At 54.4% G+C, this 17,004-nt stretch overlaps 1 protein-coding gene across 5 annotated transcripts; it reads right to left on the bottom strand.

Annotated features, from left to right (window-relative positions):
• Positions 1-680: 680 nt before the first annotated feature.
• On the bottom strand, positions 681-12,173 carry Ampd2 (adenosine monophosphate deaminase 2). Of its 5 annotated transcripts, none has more exons than XM_004853648.4 (18): positions 11,766-12,173; positions 6,919-7,049; positions 6,586-6,716; positions 6,215-6,283; positions 6,017-6,125; positions 5,539-5,725; positions 5,142-5,283; positions 4,945-5,034; positions 4,541-4,670; positions 4,168-4,362; positions 3,960-4,091; positions 3,677-3,840; positions 3,300-3,426; positions 3,047-3,210; positions 2,628-2,748; positions 2,152-2,325; positions 1,865-1,975; positions 681-1,736 (listed from the first exon to the last, which is right to left on the bottom strand). In XM_004853648.4, the coding sequence occupies exons 1-18, from the start codon at positions 11,773-11,775 to the stop codon at positions 1,527-1,529; spliced, it is 2,397 nt and encodes a 798-aa protein (XP_004853705.1). In that variant the 5' UTR covers positions 11,776-12,173; the 3' UTR covers positions 681-1,526. The 5 variants fall into 5 exon arrangements, 4 of the variants coding, with proteins under 4 accessions (XP_004853705.1, XP_004853703.1, XP_087069361.1 ...); XM_004853646.4 differs by lacking the exon at positions 11,766-12,173 and adding an exon at positions 10,824-11,753; XM_087213235.1 differs by lacking the exon at positions 11,766-12,173 and adding an exon at positions 8,148-10,743.
• Positions 12,174-17,004: the final 4,831 nt, after the last annotated feature.

The following is a 17,004-nucleotide window of genomic DNA, read 5'->3' as shown; positions in this document are numbered from 1 at the left end:
CCTTCCCACCCACCAGTGGCCGCTGGAACAGGGTTCTCGGTCGCCCACAAAGGATCCTGTGCAGCCCAGGGCACATTATGCATTCCTTATTGACATGGGCAAAAGACTCCAGCAACCTCTGTGCCAAGGAGGTGCTCCAGAGACCGCAGTAACGTCTCGACAGAAGCCGAGCTGCTTAAGGCTGGATTCAGAGTGCACAGGCTTGCTCCAGCCTCTTACAATACCACCTGCCCAGGTACCTGTACCACACCTTCCTCCTCTGAACTAGACTCCCTGAGGCTTGGATCTGGAAAGGACATTTTAAACAAACTTCCTGGAAGATCCTGTCGCCTCAGGTCCACATGTTAAGTGCATACATTCACATCTACCAGGCTGCCCTAAGAGGCTGAAAGTGCACAGGAAGTACAAGGTGGGAAAGGAGCCACCCTCCAAGCTGGTGTAACAGAGCTGTGCCAACCCGGGGCCAGTGGTCCCCCTCAGACCTGGCAAGCTGGACAAGCCTGATAGGTATCTCTTCTCTCCTCTAGCTCCCTCCGTCAGCATCCAAGGGTACACAACGCATCACCTGAGCCCAGTCGCTCCCCCTTAGAATGTGCTGTTCCTCCATCCAGAATGCCGGGCAGGCACCCAGCCTCAGGAACCCCCATGGCTCTCCCCATCCCAACAGAGACCCCTGTTCATTACTTAAATAATCTTTATTTCTCATGCACTAGGAAAATGGGTCATATGAAATGCTACTTTTCATAGCAAAGGCCTCAGTCCAGAACACAACACGGGGCCAGCTGGGATCTGGGTCTGGTCAAAGATCTGGGGACCTCAAAGGGGATGCCATCCCCAGAGCTACTGGCAGATCTGGCACCCTCCAGTGGCAGCAGCCCCAGACACAGCACAGAGCGCTGCCCCCTCCCACAGAGGCACAGGGACCTGACCCAGAGAAGCACACGGACCCGGACAAGGACGGAGAAGGCTGCTGGGCAGAGGCAGTGGTCCAGCACTTCGGAGGCCCAAATCCATCCCCTCAGGCTAGGCAGCCCAGGGCCAAGGGCAAACTCCAGTGCAGAGCCTCAAGGGCCCACTGCCCACAGCAGAGGTGCACAAGGCTGCCCCTCAACTACATAAACAAGACGGGATCAAACTTCAGCTCCAGCCAAAGCTCGGAACTGCCCAGGCAGGACTCAAGAGGCTAAAGGGGCCAGCCCCTCACAACCTCCCAAGCCTCTGTGGACACTGGAGACACCCAAAGGACTGCCAGGCTTCTGAGGATCCTGGGACAGGGCCATCAGCAAGGCCAGCCCTTAAATCTTGGTCATCCGGTGCCATCTGAACCAAGACAATGATGAAGCAGATTCCCTGGGCACTCCTTTCACGAGGTGGCCCAGGGACGGGACACAGTCAAAGATATGCAGAATGGAAACAAAAGAACAGAGACATGCAGAGACCACAAAAGGACAGGAGGGGACCCAAGAACAAAACACGGGCATGGTCGTCACGGTGCTGAGATGTGATGGGCACTGCATGGGCCAGGCTCACTGAGGCCCTGGGCTTGTGGCTGTGCCTGCTTCCTCCAGAATGGTTTCTAGCATCTCACTCTGGACCGCCTGCGTGATGAGTGCCAGCTCCTGGCACAGGGTCTCATGGCGGTAGCCCACGCGGATGTCTGGCACGTTGGTGCGGCGGATGTCATTGCCCTCAGGGCCCTCCTTGGTATAGTTGGGTCCCAGCCAGTGGCTCTTTACCTGCAGGGTGGGGATAACCAGCACAGCTACAGCCAGCTCCTAACTATTCCCAGGAATAAGGCTAGGACCTCCAATACAAAGGCAGGAAGAAGAGAGGCAATCCCAAGGCCCACAGGCAGATACAGTACCTTGTGGGAGAAGCCACTCATGAGCACACTGTTGCGGGCCAGTTCACACATGTCACAGGAGCTGAGCTTCCATACTTGGGTGGCAATGCTGTACTCCTCCATCAGTGGCTCCTGTAGGAGCCAGCCAGGTTCTCAGACAGGTGTGCCTGGCCTGAAGCCCCTGCCACCCTGCCTCCCTTGAGACTTGCCACTTAGTCACTGCAGCCCACCAGTAGGGGGCAGCACCAGCCCAAAGAGATCCCAGTGTCACAGGACACTGAAAACCTGGCTGCCTGCCAGCCTCTGACCTTGGTGAAGTGGAACTGCAGAGGATCATCAGTGGACAGCGAGACCATGAGGCCACGGGACAGGTACTCAGGTAGTGGGTTTCGGTGGTAGCTGAGGAAGAGGCTATTGTTGCTGAGTGGGGACATGGCGATGCCAATCTGGGCCAGGTAATACAGGTACTGCAGGACTGGGGCCTGGGCAGGAGAGAGGGAAGGAGCTGTCAGGTGGCCTCAAGGCTGGGGAAGGCATGCTGGTACTGGGGTCTAAGCCACAGTAGTACGCAGGGGGCATGGAAGGGCCTAATGTGAGGATGGTGATTTACAGCCAGAAACCAAGCTAGGGCCCCCGGCCAGAGCTGGGGCAGGAGCATTAGTTATACTGGGAAGGAGGAATGCCATCTGGGGGCTGGGTGAGGAGGAGGATCAGCTGCTGAGGGGCCTGGATGGTTCAAAGGAAGGTGAACAACTGTGAGGGAGGCTGGCGTGCAGACCCTGACCTTACGCAGAAGCAGCCCGTGGGAGATGTTTTCGGCCAGCATGAAGGCTGACACCAGGTGGTGGATGGGCCCAGCCTCCCCGCAGTGTGGCCTCAGCACAAACGTGTGGAAGCCCCTCTGCCTGGGGGGAGGGGGGGCATGAAGATCGGGTCAGCTCCAGAGTCTGGGCTCAACTGGACACAAGCCCCCACCCCAGCACATACATGCCTTCTAGCCAGAGACCATGTGGGCAATGGTAGATTCCTAGCTGGGAGGGGTAAGGGATGGAGTCTGAGGGCAGAGAAAGCCTACCCAATAAGGGACAGGGGTGACAGTTAGGTCAGGGCTCTGGTGGCCCCAGCCCAGGGCACCCAGAATGAGGTCTGCTGGGTGAAAGACCCAACAGCAAGTCGAGATTCAGCACCAGGTGGGACAGGCACCTGCGCAGGTGGTTCAATGTGGCCATGTTGGCAAAGGTGTAGTACAGGTAGTAGGCGTAGGGTGGGTTGTCCTCCTCCACCCAAGCCTCCGGGAGGGGGCTCTCCAAGTTGAAGACATGGTTCTCTGGCTTCGACTCATCATCCACGCTGTCAAAACCATCCACCTGGCACAGGAGCCCATGGTCAGGCCTAGAGAGCCAGCTGGGCCTGAGCCTAGCAATCCTACGCACACCCAGCCCGTGCCGCTGCTCACGTGCTCCAGGAAAAGGTGCAGCTCTGGGTGGCTGGCAGGATGCACAGTAGCCTCAAACAGTGGTAGGAAGATGTTCTCCAGCATCTCCTGGAAGTTGGCCAGTTGGCCTTTGGTGCGGTACACATCGCTACAGGCAGGAAAACACACAGGCACATGCAGGTCAGAGCCACGGAGAAAAAGCCCTGCAGGCTGGAAAAGGTCAAGCACGACTGAACCACAATGGGAAAGAGGGGACACCAGGATGGGGCAGCTGGACTAATTGTGGGTAAGCCTGGGAGGCCCCTCCTTGCACTCAGAGGGTTGGGCTGGGCCAGGGGAGGTTCAGCCATCCCTTAAACCTGGCCCTCATGTCTCCTCCCACTCCAAGGGACACTCACAAGAGGCGGGGCACCTGCACGAGCCAGCGCACGTTAGGAGAGTGCACTCGGTGCATCACGGCCCAGCGTGCCAGCTTGTCCCACTCATCCCTTGAGCGCCCGTAGATGGAGAGCCGCAGCTCTGCATTCTGGTATTTGCTCTCCTCTAGGTCCGACATCACCTCCTAAACACATGTGGAGCAGCTGTCATGCCCAGCTCCCCCCTGGCCCTCTGTGCACCCACTATGCATGCTCCGGCAGACTTCAAGGTCTCTCCCTCCCTGCCCCTGAGCAGTCCCCATACCTTGATGATGTGAGCAAAGTACTTCCCAGAAACCCTGTTGTCGGTCTTGATGAAGATCTCTCGGAGGACAGACTCCCCAATAGGGTTGTATTTGGCATTGAACTTGTCAAAGCGGTGGAAGGTGTTCCTGTCCTGGGGAAGATGGGCAGCCCAGGTCACCCCTGAACCCTGCAATGACCCACCCTCTGGCCCATGCATGGGGACAGACCGCGTGCACATCAAGTGTGTCCACACTCAAATCATAGGCAGTGAGATTCATGGTCTCGAAGACCTCCCGCAGGGTCTGCTCTCGGCCTTGCTCCACATGCACGATCTCCTCCAGGTGTCGCTTCATTGCCCGCTTGATGAAGCGCAGCAGGTGCTTCTGGTTCATGCAGGACGAGGCATGGATGTGTGTGTCCACCTGACATGGAACAGGGTGCTGCTGGGTCCACTGAAGGCCCAAGGGCCCAGGGCAAGTACAGGGGGATGGGAGGGGCTCTCCACACTGGATGCTGGGGTAGGGGCCTAGATACTGAAGGGAGAGGCTGGGCAGAGATACAGGGTCAGGACACAGCAAGGGCTACAGGGTGAAGACCTACCTTACGGATGTTGTAGAAGTCTCGATGTGGTACTTTCTTCTGGGCAGCCAGCTCTTTCATCTCATTGAGCAGCACGTGCATCTGGAACTTTGAACTTAAGTACTGCAGTCGGCGGTAGCAGAATGACTTTCTGGATAGAAGGAAGGAGAGGAACAAGGCAAGGACTCAGGCCCTGAAGGAAGCACCTGGGGAGGGCCCAGGGAACAGAGCCAAGGGAGGAGGCAGGAGGGTGCAGGACGGAGGCTGCCAAGAGGGCAGCAGACAGAGGAAAGGTCTAGGGCTCAGTAACCAGGGAGGGGCAAGAGGACAGGTTACAGGTGTCTGGGGCTGGGCAGGGCAAGGCTGGGAATGGGGCTGGGGCTGGAGAATCTGGGCTAGGAGGTGAGCTGCATGGATAAACTCACATAGGGCCATTGATAATCAGGGCCATCAGCACATTGACGTCAGCCACAAATTCCTGTAGGTCAGGATATGGCAGCTCCACCTCTGAGCAACTGGCATATAGAGGTTGGGTGAGGCAAACAAGCTGCACCTGCAGCCCCTCCCAGGCCAATGTGTCCTCCCACATGGCATCCCCCCAGCACACACTACACCCCCTTACTGCTCATCAGGCTCCCTGCGAGTGTAGACATGCACCACGCCGCGCACCATACGCAGGCCCAAGCCCAGGTCCCCAGGCATGGTGCTTGGTTCACAATACTCGTACGGGTGCTGCTCCAGGGCAGGGGGGTGCACCGGGGCATCTGCAAGGTGGGGAAGGTGGAGTCAGGACCAGGCCAGCTGGTGCCCAGCCCAGAGGCCCAAAGAGAGAAAGAAACATCAAAGCCCCCAGTGAGGCTGCAGCTCTGGCCCCAAACTCTACCAAGCCCCTCCCATCCCCTGGCACCAAGAAGCTGGAATGACCCTGGGTGTGAGAGAGGCAGACAAAGCAGAGAAGCCTGTGTCCCAACTCAAGAGCCCAGAGCACATGGAGTGGGGCAGGGATGGGGGGGCCCCACCAGCAGACACAGGAGTGTCAGGGCTCTGCTCGTAGGTCCGTGTCTCCAGGGGCTTCTCAGCCAGCTGCTGCAGGTAGCGGCGGGTGGTGGGGCAAAAGCTCTGCAGTGACAGTGCCATGTACTTCTCCCGGATGAACAGTGCCCGCACCACGCTTTTGGCTGCATCCAGCAGGTCTGTGAATGGCACCTGGAGATGAGGGCACGTGGTCACTCTCCTTAGTCTCTGACTGAAACTCAGATTCATGCTCACCTCCTCCCTGTGGCCTTCCCTAGACCTCACACCATCCCTACATCCTGCAGGCTTTGACTCTGAGAGCACAGCCCACTCTAGCTTCAGCGTATCAAGCAACTCCCAGGCAGACCTTCTCCCCTGGTTCTGGAAAGAGAAAGCCCCTGTCCAGGCCCCAGCCCGGGCCCCCACTAGGGGACGCTATTTGGACATCAGGAGTTGGAAGCCCAACGCCTCACCCTCACTCACCCCACACTTCTCTTCTCCGGAGATGGTGACCCGCTGAAATTCCCGTTCCAGCACATCACGTTCCCGTAAGCTGCGGTCACCCTGTCCTTCACCCTGCTCCTTGTAGAGCCTACAAGAGAGGACATCAAAGAGGGCTTGGAGCCTGCTGCAGGACAGGCCCAGCTCCACATCCCATGCGTGCCCCTCTTTCCTCCTCACTGTAGGTCAGAGTCACTGTCCGTCTTCAGGAAATCTTGCTTGGCTCGAAGCAGGATGTCTGGCTCCAGCCTAGAGGCAAGAGGGGCAAGAGGTCAGCCAAGGCACAAGAGATGGCTCTGTGCTAGGTGCTGTGCATGTGTTGTCACTTGTGGTCCTCACAGGCAGGGCTAGAGGACCCTATGCTGTTCTCATCTCACTTTGGAGATGAAGACAGAACCACAACCCTGCAGCCTGGCTCCGAGCCTGTACTCTGTGCTACCTCTTGGGTGGAACCCAAAGGGGAGATCACATGGGAAAGGGGCCAGAGAGACACAGGACAGGCTACACAGTCCCTTCAGCTGCCCTCTCTGCAGGCTCTATGCAGCGCTTACTTGACATCCTGGCTGATCTGCCGCTCCAGCCGCTGCCTCCGCTCCTCCAGCTGCTCGATGGGGCTCTCCTCTGGGAACTCATATGGGGCGCTGCGGAGCTCGCTCTCTGCCAGTGAGCGGCTGAACAGCTCCTGGTGGGAGGAAGGAGGAAGGATGAGAAACCTCAGGCCCTGGCCACCTCTGCAGAGCCTGGGCATAGGTTTGGGCAACAGGAGCGAGGGTTCCTGAGAGAGGCTGAGGATCTGGGGCAGCCAAGCGAGGTGAGAGGGGCTGAGGTGGAGGGGCATGGAGCTGAGCAGGGTGTAGGACAGGGTGTGGGACACCAGGTGATACCTCAGCGATCTCCTTGCACTTGCCATCCATAGACGTGCGCAGGTCAAGCGGGAAGTGCTTGAGGCAGGGGGCGGGGCCCGGCAGGGATCGGGCAGGCTGCAGCGGAGGGGCCCCCAGACCACCCCGAGCCTCTGCAGAGACAGTGATACCAGGGTCAAGGGATGGAGGGGCAGGGCCTGGGTGCCCCTGGAAGCTATGGCCCCTGCCTCCCCAGGCCAGCCCCCAAAGGAGGCCAGGGGCTGGTCAATGGGTAGTCCCTCCACAGAGGCCAGGAGTGAGCCCACATGTGGCTCCCAAAGGACCTCACCCTCACCACCCCAGGCTCCTGGAGATGCTGTGTCTGCCCCTAGAACAAGTAGATATATTCACTCCAGAATAAGAAGCTGAGGTCATGAGAGCATGTACTGGACTAACTCCCAGTGGCAGGTACACGTGTGTACAAATGTACACACACACGCAGACACACACCAGGGGCTCAGTGAGGACCAGGCGGTCACCCCAGGGACCCCCAGCCCACAGCTTCCAGGGCAGCTAATTCAGGATCACACCTGCCTCCCGAGTAGCCTGCTATCCTAAACCTGCAGGGCACAGAGGAAGCCACTCAGCTCTGACTTGGGAAACTAGTCCCTAAGGAAGGGGAGGCCCTGGCTGGTGAGGAACCCAGCCTCCTCCCTGAGGTCTGCTCTCTCCCCAGGACCCCAGGGCTGCCAAGATGTGGCCTGGCCCCAGCCTGGCCCTCCCACTGCTGGCTGCCCCTCCAAAGGGAGCCGCCAAACAGTGTGTGCCACTCAGAGGCCCCATAATCTGGGCCAGAGGCCCCATGAAGGGCCCTGGGGAGGGGAAACTCAGAAGCCAGAGGTCTTTCTCTATCAAGGGCAGAGCTTTTCATATGCACCACCAGGAGGCTGACACTAAAGGCCTCCACGCTGTCAGCCTCTTGCTGCCTGAGCTCCCAGCCTCCCCAGGAGGACTCTCCCTAAGCGGGCTCAGCAGCCTCAGCCTCCCCAGCAGAAAGCTCTCCACAGACAATCTGGCCATCCCAGCCAGCTCTGGAGGATGCTCCCCTCTAGTATCTTCTTTCCCCTTTCCACCCTGGCTTAGGGAAGAATTGGAGGCTATGCCCAAGTTGCATACCTTAAGGCTTCTCTGCCCATTTCCCAGTACTCCAGGTCTGGACAAAGGGCAGAGGGAGTTGCCTGCCCAGATCCAGGATCCATGCCCCAGCTCACCTTGGTCCCTGGCTGGAAACCACCTGCAGAGTTCAGTCCGCTCAGCCAGTAGCCCTGTGCCCCTTGCCTGCCTGTTTGCCTAGTGAAGCTGCAGCCAGTCCCCTAGGACAGCTTAGGGGCTGGCACAGGCTGTACCAAGTGCAAGTACAAGCAGGGGAGACCCTGGGATGGCCATAAACAGGGGCTGGGGGTGGTCAAGGGGGTCCAGGAATCCAGGGAAGGAGCAGCAAAGTTGTGAGACAGAGGAACTCCAGAACTGAAGAGGGCCTTAACCTTCACAGTGCTGGAAGGCCTAGTCAGACACAGGGCTCCCAAGGGGAGACACAAAGCAGGCTGATATGGCTTGGGCATGCTAGCAGGGAGGGGCCAAGCTTCCTTAAAATTACTACCCTAGGGGAGAGGGAGTGGGCAGAGCCTGGGTGGCCAAAGGGTAAGAAGGAAGAAAGGGAGGGAGAACAGCCCTCCTATCAGAACCCAGCAGTCCCAAGCCAGCTTCTCCTGCCCACCACTGTCCTCTGGGCACTGTCTTTGGGGGGTAGGGCCCTTGCTGGGAGGAAGAGCTGGCTAGCAACTGCGTAAATGGCCCAGTATGTGTAGGGGACAGTTATTGAGGTTTCGTGGCCCTAGACCTCCAACCCCTGTTCCAAGCCCATCATCTGGGCAGAGACAGACTGTCTAGGGGAGCTTTGGGAGATGGGGCTAGCATTTGGAGGACTGGAGTCTGAGCCCACATACCAGCATGTCTCTTCCTCCAGATGCAGGCTATAAATGGCCCCTGTCCTGCCTAGCAGCAGCCCCGACAACTCATGGAAAAAGTGCTCTGGACATGTTCTGTAAAGCCCCAGGTTCTGCGCGCAGATGTTTCTGATTGAGAGCCCCTGGGACTCACAAAATAGGTCCCACACAGACTCCCCACTCAATGAGCAGGGCAGGAGGCTCTTGGGTTCAGCATAGGGCCAAGGCAGCTGAGCAAAGAAGGTCAGTGAGAGAACAAAACTTGGCAGGGGCAAAGATGAGATGACGCCACCTCTTATTTGAATGAGGGCAGATTCAGAGGATGAAGAGATGGGCTCCTGCCCTCACCCCCAGGGTGTAAGGTCTTTGCTAGCCCAAGAACCCTGAGCCCATACATCTCCTCCAAAGAAAGGACCCCAGACCAGCTCTAACACCCTCAAGGAGAGGGAGACCAAAGGCTTCCAGGGCTGGTCTGTGTCCGCTAAGCAGGAAGGCCCTAATCTGAAGCCTCCTCTTAGCAGTGGGTCCTGGGGCCTCCACAGCAATGCTGAAGAGAGAGCAGGGCAGGTTCCAGCAACCAGAGCCACCCCCATCCTGTCAGGAGACTGTGGAGGGTTCCTGGGGGTTCACTGCAAATGACACTCAGGCAGTAACCTCCATGATTCCCCCGAACCCAGGCCTAGAAGACTCAGTGCCTGCTGATTCCTTCTCTTAGGATCTGTGCCCAAGGCTCTCAGCCACAGCACTACACGTACACACTCACACTCACACTGTAAGTCAATCAAAAGCCAGAAGGGGCTCCTCCACAGCCACTCCACCAACTCCAAGATTGTGGCCACTTCATTTCCATCTTGACAGGAGCCTCTTCATCCACTGCCAGGACTGCCTCAGTAGGCAGGGTGGTACCCACAGCTTTGACCCACCATCGGACCACCAAAGGGTCACTGGTTCAGCAATAGGGCACCCAGCTCTGAGCTAGCCCCTGAGCATGTACCTGCTAGATGGTGCTGACTTGGGCACAGAGAACACAGACCCTAAGGATGGTATAGATCTCAGACCAAGCAGCGTCAATGACACAAGAAAACACTGGAGGGGGACAGTCAGGCTATAGGCACAGAAAGCTGTGGGGAGGGAGTTAAACGTGACCCAGCTACTAAAATGGGGGTGGGTCTTTCCTTAGCCACAAGGCCTGAGGGCAGCAAACACTGGCAAACACCCCTCAGCAAGCAGAGAGCCAGGCAGTCGGCCGTCATGGGAAACAGCATAGCCACACCACGCCACCAGCTCCAGCTCCAAATGGTGCAGAGATGTCCATCGAATGGTAGCAGAACCAAAGGGTGCACGGCACACAGCACACAGGTCTGCTACAAGGACACCCCACTCTCCTAAGGAGACTCACAACACACTAGAAACAAGCAAGCCGTGGACAATTAACACAGAGCCCCCAGCTCTGAGATGTGGACTGGCAATGGATGGGCCCAGATGTCAGCCCCGAAGTGAGGGGGTTTAGGTCTGGGGTCTTGGAAAGAGGACTAGCTACAAAAGGACAGCCTGAGCCTGCTGAGAAAGGCACAGGCACCACTCAGGGTGGACAGTCTGCAGGCCAGCCTGTCCCACACATCTCCACTCCATTTACACACGCTCCACACAGTCTCAGCATATGTACACGCAGACACGTGTGCACACGGACGTCCTGATGCTCCCACACCCACGCCCACTCCTTGTTACAGAGGGCAGCATCCCTGACACACTACTCAGTAACTCCACCCCTTTTCCCTCCCCACACCACCTCCCAGGCCAGCCATTACCGGCTGGGGGCGGGGGGGGGGGCACTGCTGCGGAAAGGGGCTGGAGAGGGCAGCTCCTCTCTCAGGGGTCCACTGGCCTGGATGGGAAGGGGGGCACCGAATTGGGGCCTCAGGCCAGAAATCACACACTCACCTGGAACCGCAGCAGAGGCCTGCAGGCTGGCCCGCTTCTTAAAGGGATATCTGGCTTTAGGCTTGGCGGGGCCAGATGGATATGATGCCATGGCTGAGACCAAGGCGACAGCGGAGGAGACTGAGCGACACCGGTTGGGGCCCCGCTCTGCCACATCCAACCCCTTCCTCTGCCCCGCCCCCAGCGGGAGTGACTGATGCAGGAAGCAGCGCCCCGCAGGCGGAAGAGGCCCTGGCCACGATTTCAGATGTTGTCTAGGCAACCTAAGGGGGTGAGGCCTCCATCCCTGCCCCTTATCCCTCCCCTCCTTCCTCAGCTCCCGGAGTGACTTGACTGATGGTGGCTGAGCCTGGGGGTATGGGGGTGAAGGCAGAGAAAACAAGATGAGGCAGCCGACAGCTCTGCAATACCCCACCCCCCTTCAGGAGCCCTCATCCCTTAGCTAGGACGCCAAAGCACGGGAGCCAAAGTCCAGGATAGCTGGTCCAGTCAGAAAAAAATAATAATACACAGTATCCAGCATGGACTTTCCTCTCCCGGCAGGGCGACTGTACTGAAGACACAGCACCTCTGGGGCAGGGACCCCTTTTTTCTTCTCCATCCCACCCCCGACTCCAGGGGTAACCCAGCTGTGGAAAGTAGACAGAATTGAGAATCCCAGCCCGGGAAGGAGGGGCCAGTCCTGGTAAAATTCCACTGTCCAGCAGAAGCTGCCTCCACAGAAAGCAGGGAGGCCAGGAGGCAGGGGCACGTCTCGGAAAAGACCCCAGCCTCTTCTAAGTGTCCTTCTGTCTCCGCACTCAAGTTTTGCTTCCTCAGGCTTTTGCAGGAGCTAGCCGCCTTTCCTAGATCCTGCTGACTATGCTAAGCCCCCTGCCCTTTTGTCACTGGGCCACAGCACTTCGTGCAGTCTCACCCTGCAACCCACGCGCACACGCTTACCTGAAGCCATGCCTGAGTCCCGAGGGGTACTGAAGCCGTGCACGAGGCTCTGCAAACCCGGGAAGGCCAGGTGGGAAGGGAAGGAAGAAATGATGGGGCCCAGAATGCGGCCAAGTGGCTCCTGCCCTGGCACTGAGACGGGGTAAGGCAATTTTTCAAAATTGCCAGGTGAGTGGAAGCAGACCCACGCCGACTGCAGTCGATTGACTGGCCTCCGGAGACCCCAGAGTCCCGACCCTCAACCCCGCACTCCAAAGGCGGACAGGCCACGTGCTCCTCAGAGAGCAGGACCCGGAATTTGTCTAAGCTTCTTGCAACACACGCTGGAAACTCGGGATCCGACTCCCGCTGCTGGACTGTGGGGCAGTCGCGCAACAGGTGTGGCTCCACCACCGCCTCGCCGGCACTGCGCCAGCCACTGCGTCTCCAGGCGAGGTCAGGTCCGCAGCCCCGCCCCCAGCCGGCCGCCCCCGCCCCCGCCATTTTTCCTCTTTCCGGCCGCCACGTGGGCAGTCCCCACGCCACGGTTGGCCCGAGCCGGCCCTGGGTCTTGAGCAAGTCGTGTGCGTCACCCTACTCATCAGGAAGCTTGCATGGGGTTAATGGCAGTTCTCCATTTAGAGGGGTTATTGTGAGAATTAAACGTTAAGCTGCTTTGCAGAGCTCCTGGCAGTCAGGACCCCAGAACGAGTAGCTGTTATCATGGTCCCAGGACTCACCGTGAGCATTAAGTCCCATCCCTGCATCCTCTATATTCTCACCTGCACCAGTTTGCTTCTGACAGGCCTAGGTAGGCAGGGTATGCTGGTTCCCCTTCTCACATTAATTGCTAAATTTGGTGGTTATGAGCATGAATGCTTAACCAAGATGTCTGGGTTCAAATTCAGATTCCTCCCCTAATTCCTGACATTGAACAAGTGACTTCACGGTGCACCCATTTCACTCATAAACGAGTGTATGAGTATCTGCTTTATATGGCAATTGTTAAGGTAAATGAATTAATGTAAGTGCTTGGAACTGTGTGTGGCCTGTAGTTAGTAAGTACTCACTGTTCAGGTATTGGCATTGCTTTGGCTTGAGCTTTGGATCATTATTGACAGCCTGTTGATTCACCTTGCAGCCTATAAAGAAGGTAGCTGTTTTGAGGACTACAGATACACTATCTCTGCCCCACTCCCAAGGGGCAGAGAATCCTACTTAAAGGGATGTTGTGGAGGAAAGACCCTTTATTGAATATAATTAAGTGTATGAGTAGCAATTGGTCTTTTCTCTGTTCTCTCCCTTGCCCTTTGTCCTCAAACCCAGTTGTTCTAAAGCTGTTTGTTCAGCTCCTCCCAGTTCTCACCACCCCCACATCAAGTTCCTTCCCAAACTTTGTCTTCCTCTCCTCTCTCCACTCTGGATTCTATTCTGGACTCTGAACTCTATTTGCTACCTGCGTTTGGTGTCACCTCCACTGATCCCATCTACTGCTCCTCACTCCAAACCAACCAAAAACCAGGATCTTGGGCTGGGGAATGTAGTTCAGTGGAACAGTGCTTGCTTGCCCAACATGTGCAAGGCCCTGGGTTCAATCCCCATCACTGCAAAAAACAAAACTGTGCCCTCCATAAATATGGGGGGGGTCCATCTCAGAATCAATAAAACCTGAATAAGAACAAGAAGATGCAATGTTTATATATCCAAATAGCAAAGACTAAGGAAAGCATCTTAACATCGAAGGGTGTAGTGAAATGGGAAATACACACTACTGTGACTATAAATATTTGTATGATCTTTCTGAAAGCCATTTAGTAGTCAAGATTCTCAAAGAAGGTTCTACATAACCTAGTAATCTACATTCAGAAAGTTGTTCTTTTAAAAAGAGCTGCCAGGGCTGGAGATTTAGCTCAGTGGTTCCACCGCCTGCCTCGAAAGCGCAAGCACCCGAGTTCAATCCCTGGTACCAAAAAACAAACAAACAAACAAAATAAAAAGAGCTGCCAAAAAAAAAGATATTCCCAAATTGTTCATCACTGCAATGTTTACCACACAGAAAGTTTAGAAACTTAAAAGGTCTAATGATCAGAGATTGTTTAAATTATGTCATAGGCATACAATGAAATAAAGCCACTAAAAGTTCTTGGAGAATTTTTTTTAATGATGTAAAATTGTTTACAATATAAAGTTAGGTGAAAGAATGGATGAAAAAATTGTACACACAGTGTGGCCCTAATTATGTGTAAATATGCATAGAAAAACACACCAAAGAACTTGCAGATGAGTAAGTGGTAGAAATATGGGTTATATTTACTTATACCTGACTGCATTTAAAATTTTCTACAGTATTCATGTTACTTTTATAATCAAAGGGACAGAAATCAACAAAAAGTCTGTAAAACTCTATAATCACCTCCATAGCTGCACCCTCCACCCCTGTGGCCTAAATTTTTTGGGTTTTTTGAGGGGTTTTTTTTTTTTTGGCCATACTAGGGGTTGAACCTAGGGCCTCACATATACTCGGTAAGTATTCTACCACTGAGCTACACCCCTACCCCTTTTTTTCAAGTTTTATTTTGAGACAGAGTCTTGCTAAAGTTGTCCAGGCTGACCTTGAACTTGAGATCCTCCTACTCAGCCTCTCAAGTAGCTGGTATTACAGGCATGAGCAATCACACTTGAACGTTTTTCTCCCCAGCACCAAAGATTAAATCCAGGGTCTTCACACTGAGCTATATTCACAGCCTTTTTTGGTTTTTTTTTTGAGACAGTGTTTAATAAATTGCTAAATTGCCTTGAATTCACTGTGTAGCCCCGGTTGGCCTCAAATTTGGGGTGATACTCCTGTCTCAGTCTCCAGAATGCTGGGATTACAGTTGTGTGCCACCATGCCCAGCACTGGCATTTTATTCACTCTTTGGTTTTGTTTTTGAGACAGGGTCTCACTATGTAGTTCAGGCTGGTCTTGAACTATGTAGCCCAAGCTGGCCTAGCAGTGATCTTCCTGCCTCAGCCTTCCAAGTGCTGGGATTACAGGCATGCACAAACACTCCTGGCCCATTTTATTCTTGAAAGCAAATAACTTCAAAATTTTAAGAGCCCTACAGCCAATTAGGGGGTCATATTAAGAGTAGTTTATGTTTAGCTAAGCATGGTCGCACACATGTGTAATTCCAGCTTCTTGGGAGGCTGACAAAGGAGAATCTAAAATTTGAGGCCAGTCTGGGGTACACAGTAAATTCAAGGCCAGCCTGGATTATGCAGCAAGACCTTGTCTCAAAAAAGAAAAGAACCACATGCCTGTAATACAAGCACTTGGGAGTCTGGGGCAAGAGGATCACCATGAGAATCGCCACAAGTTCGAGGCCAACCTAGGATACACAGTTTGAGGCTACCCTGAACTACAAAGCAAGACCGCCTCAAAACAAATTTTAAAAAAAGTCAACCACTGTGTAACCACATAGGCTGTCACCTATATTCTATAAAATGCAAATTTTGTAGTCTTGCATTGGGTCAGGCCTCCATAATGTCCCTCTAATCCAGATCTCACATAGGCAGCCAATAAATGGAATCCTTCTCCTCCACCAGCCCAGGCAAACCAATTCATTAGTCTGTGAGCCTCCCTAGGTCCAAGCTATCTGGGATATAGTCCCTGCTAGAAACCTATCCTGGTTGCAGCTAAGGATCAACCTCCCACCTACTCAGCATCAACAAGAACCTCAGTGGGGTTTCATTGTCTATGAAAGAGAGCTTGGAAAATGAAGGAATGAGTCATCCTGTGGCCTGTTTCCCCCCGCCCCCGCACTCAGGGCTTAATATTGTTTGAGCCTCTCTGTGATATTCCCTAGCTCTAAACACAGCCTCCTCCCTTCCCAGCCTGTTTCCAGCATGATTCCTTAATTGGCTCTCCCGGAAGCCAGGCTCCCAATGTCAGCACACTCCTACTGCTCTGAAGAACTTCTTCCCTTTCTGGCCTTCAGGTTACTTAGGCCTCCTTAGGCCAGATGCTCCTAAACACCTGTGGCTCCAAAAAGATCCTTGGGCAAGGCAACTTCCTAAGTCTAACCTATGTCCAGACTCTTCTGAGCTATTTGGCTTGTTCCTCAGGTTCTCTCAGCAGACAGCTCTTCCTACCTGCCCCATCTCATTCACCCATCACTCTTATAGCATCATGCAGCTATATCCATCTGCATGTTTCTAAGTCGCCAATGGCTAGAGCCCTTAACCTGTCACTCCAGTTTCCCTCTCCTGTCCTCATCTCACAGCTCTACCCTCCATAAACCTTTCATTCCAGTCCTATCACATCAAAGTGCTCAGTCCTTTCTAAGTATATTTTATACCTTGTTCCTCTGTATTTTCCTATGCTTTCCCCTCCCCTAATGCAAACCCTCCATTTTTCTGCTATCCTGCTTCTCTGTGTAGTCTGTTCATTTTACAATCATCTTTCCCTTTTTTCTACCTCAAAACTTACCAATCTAGCGGTTAACTGCCTCTCCTACCAGAGGTAGAGCCTAGGTTTTATTTTGATGTTTTTGCAGTATTAGGGGCTGAACCCAGAGCCTTGCAGGATTGGGCAAGCAAGCATTCTACCATTCAAAAAAACCTGTAGTCCAAAGCTAGGTTTTAAAGCAGTGTTGCATTCCCCAGCATAGCAGTGTCCCGTTAATTAAACTGTTTCCTCAGTGAATTTCCCATTCCTCTTCCTTTGGACTGGAAGTTCCTGAAGGAAGGTCTGCATGTACCCCAATTACATCTGGGAGAAAGCAAAGTACACCAATGGATGTAAGACAGATCCTGAGATCTCCGCTTAACTCATGAAACATCCCCCAAATTGATTGGGAAACTTGATTCCTCTCAAAATGATATGCTTATAAAGGTTATAAATCAAACACTTGAGCTCTAGCTCTGATTCTGATATAAATGTGCTTACTCAGATGATGATGACTTCTGTGCTTCACTTTATTCATCTCTAAATGAGAATCACACTGCCTGCCTTGTCAGGGTACTGTTCCTAAATGTGATAATAAAGTAGAACAGCCACTGTGGAAAGGCTGAGGAAGGGGAGGAGGACAAGAGGCAGAAGGTCCCTGGCATAAGTTGGTGCACACCGTGGTGATTCAACTGTGGTGATTCTATGCTCTCAGAGGCCCAGCAAGGGCATGGTGGTGAAAATTCCAAGCACCCACTCAGGAAGCTAGCAAACAAAGCAGAAGCACCACAGACATCTGTAGTGGTGAAGGGTGAAAAGGGAACCTGCTTA

Source organism: Heterocephalus glaber, unplaced genomic scaffold (assembly GCF_053883595.1).
Source record: "Heterocephalus glaber isolate CG9 unplaced genomic scaffold, H.glaber_assembly_v1.0 deba00001442, whole genome shotgun sequence".
Taxonomy (NCBI): domain Eukaryota; kingdom Metazoa; phylum Chordata; class Mammalia; order Rodentia; family Bathyergidae; genus Heterocephalus; species Heterocephalus glaber.
The sequence above is the reverse complement of the archived record's forward strand: the minus strand, read 5'-3'. Positions and strand labels throughout refer to the sequence as shown.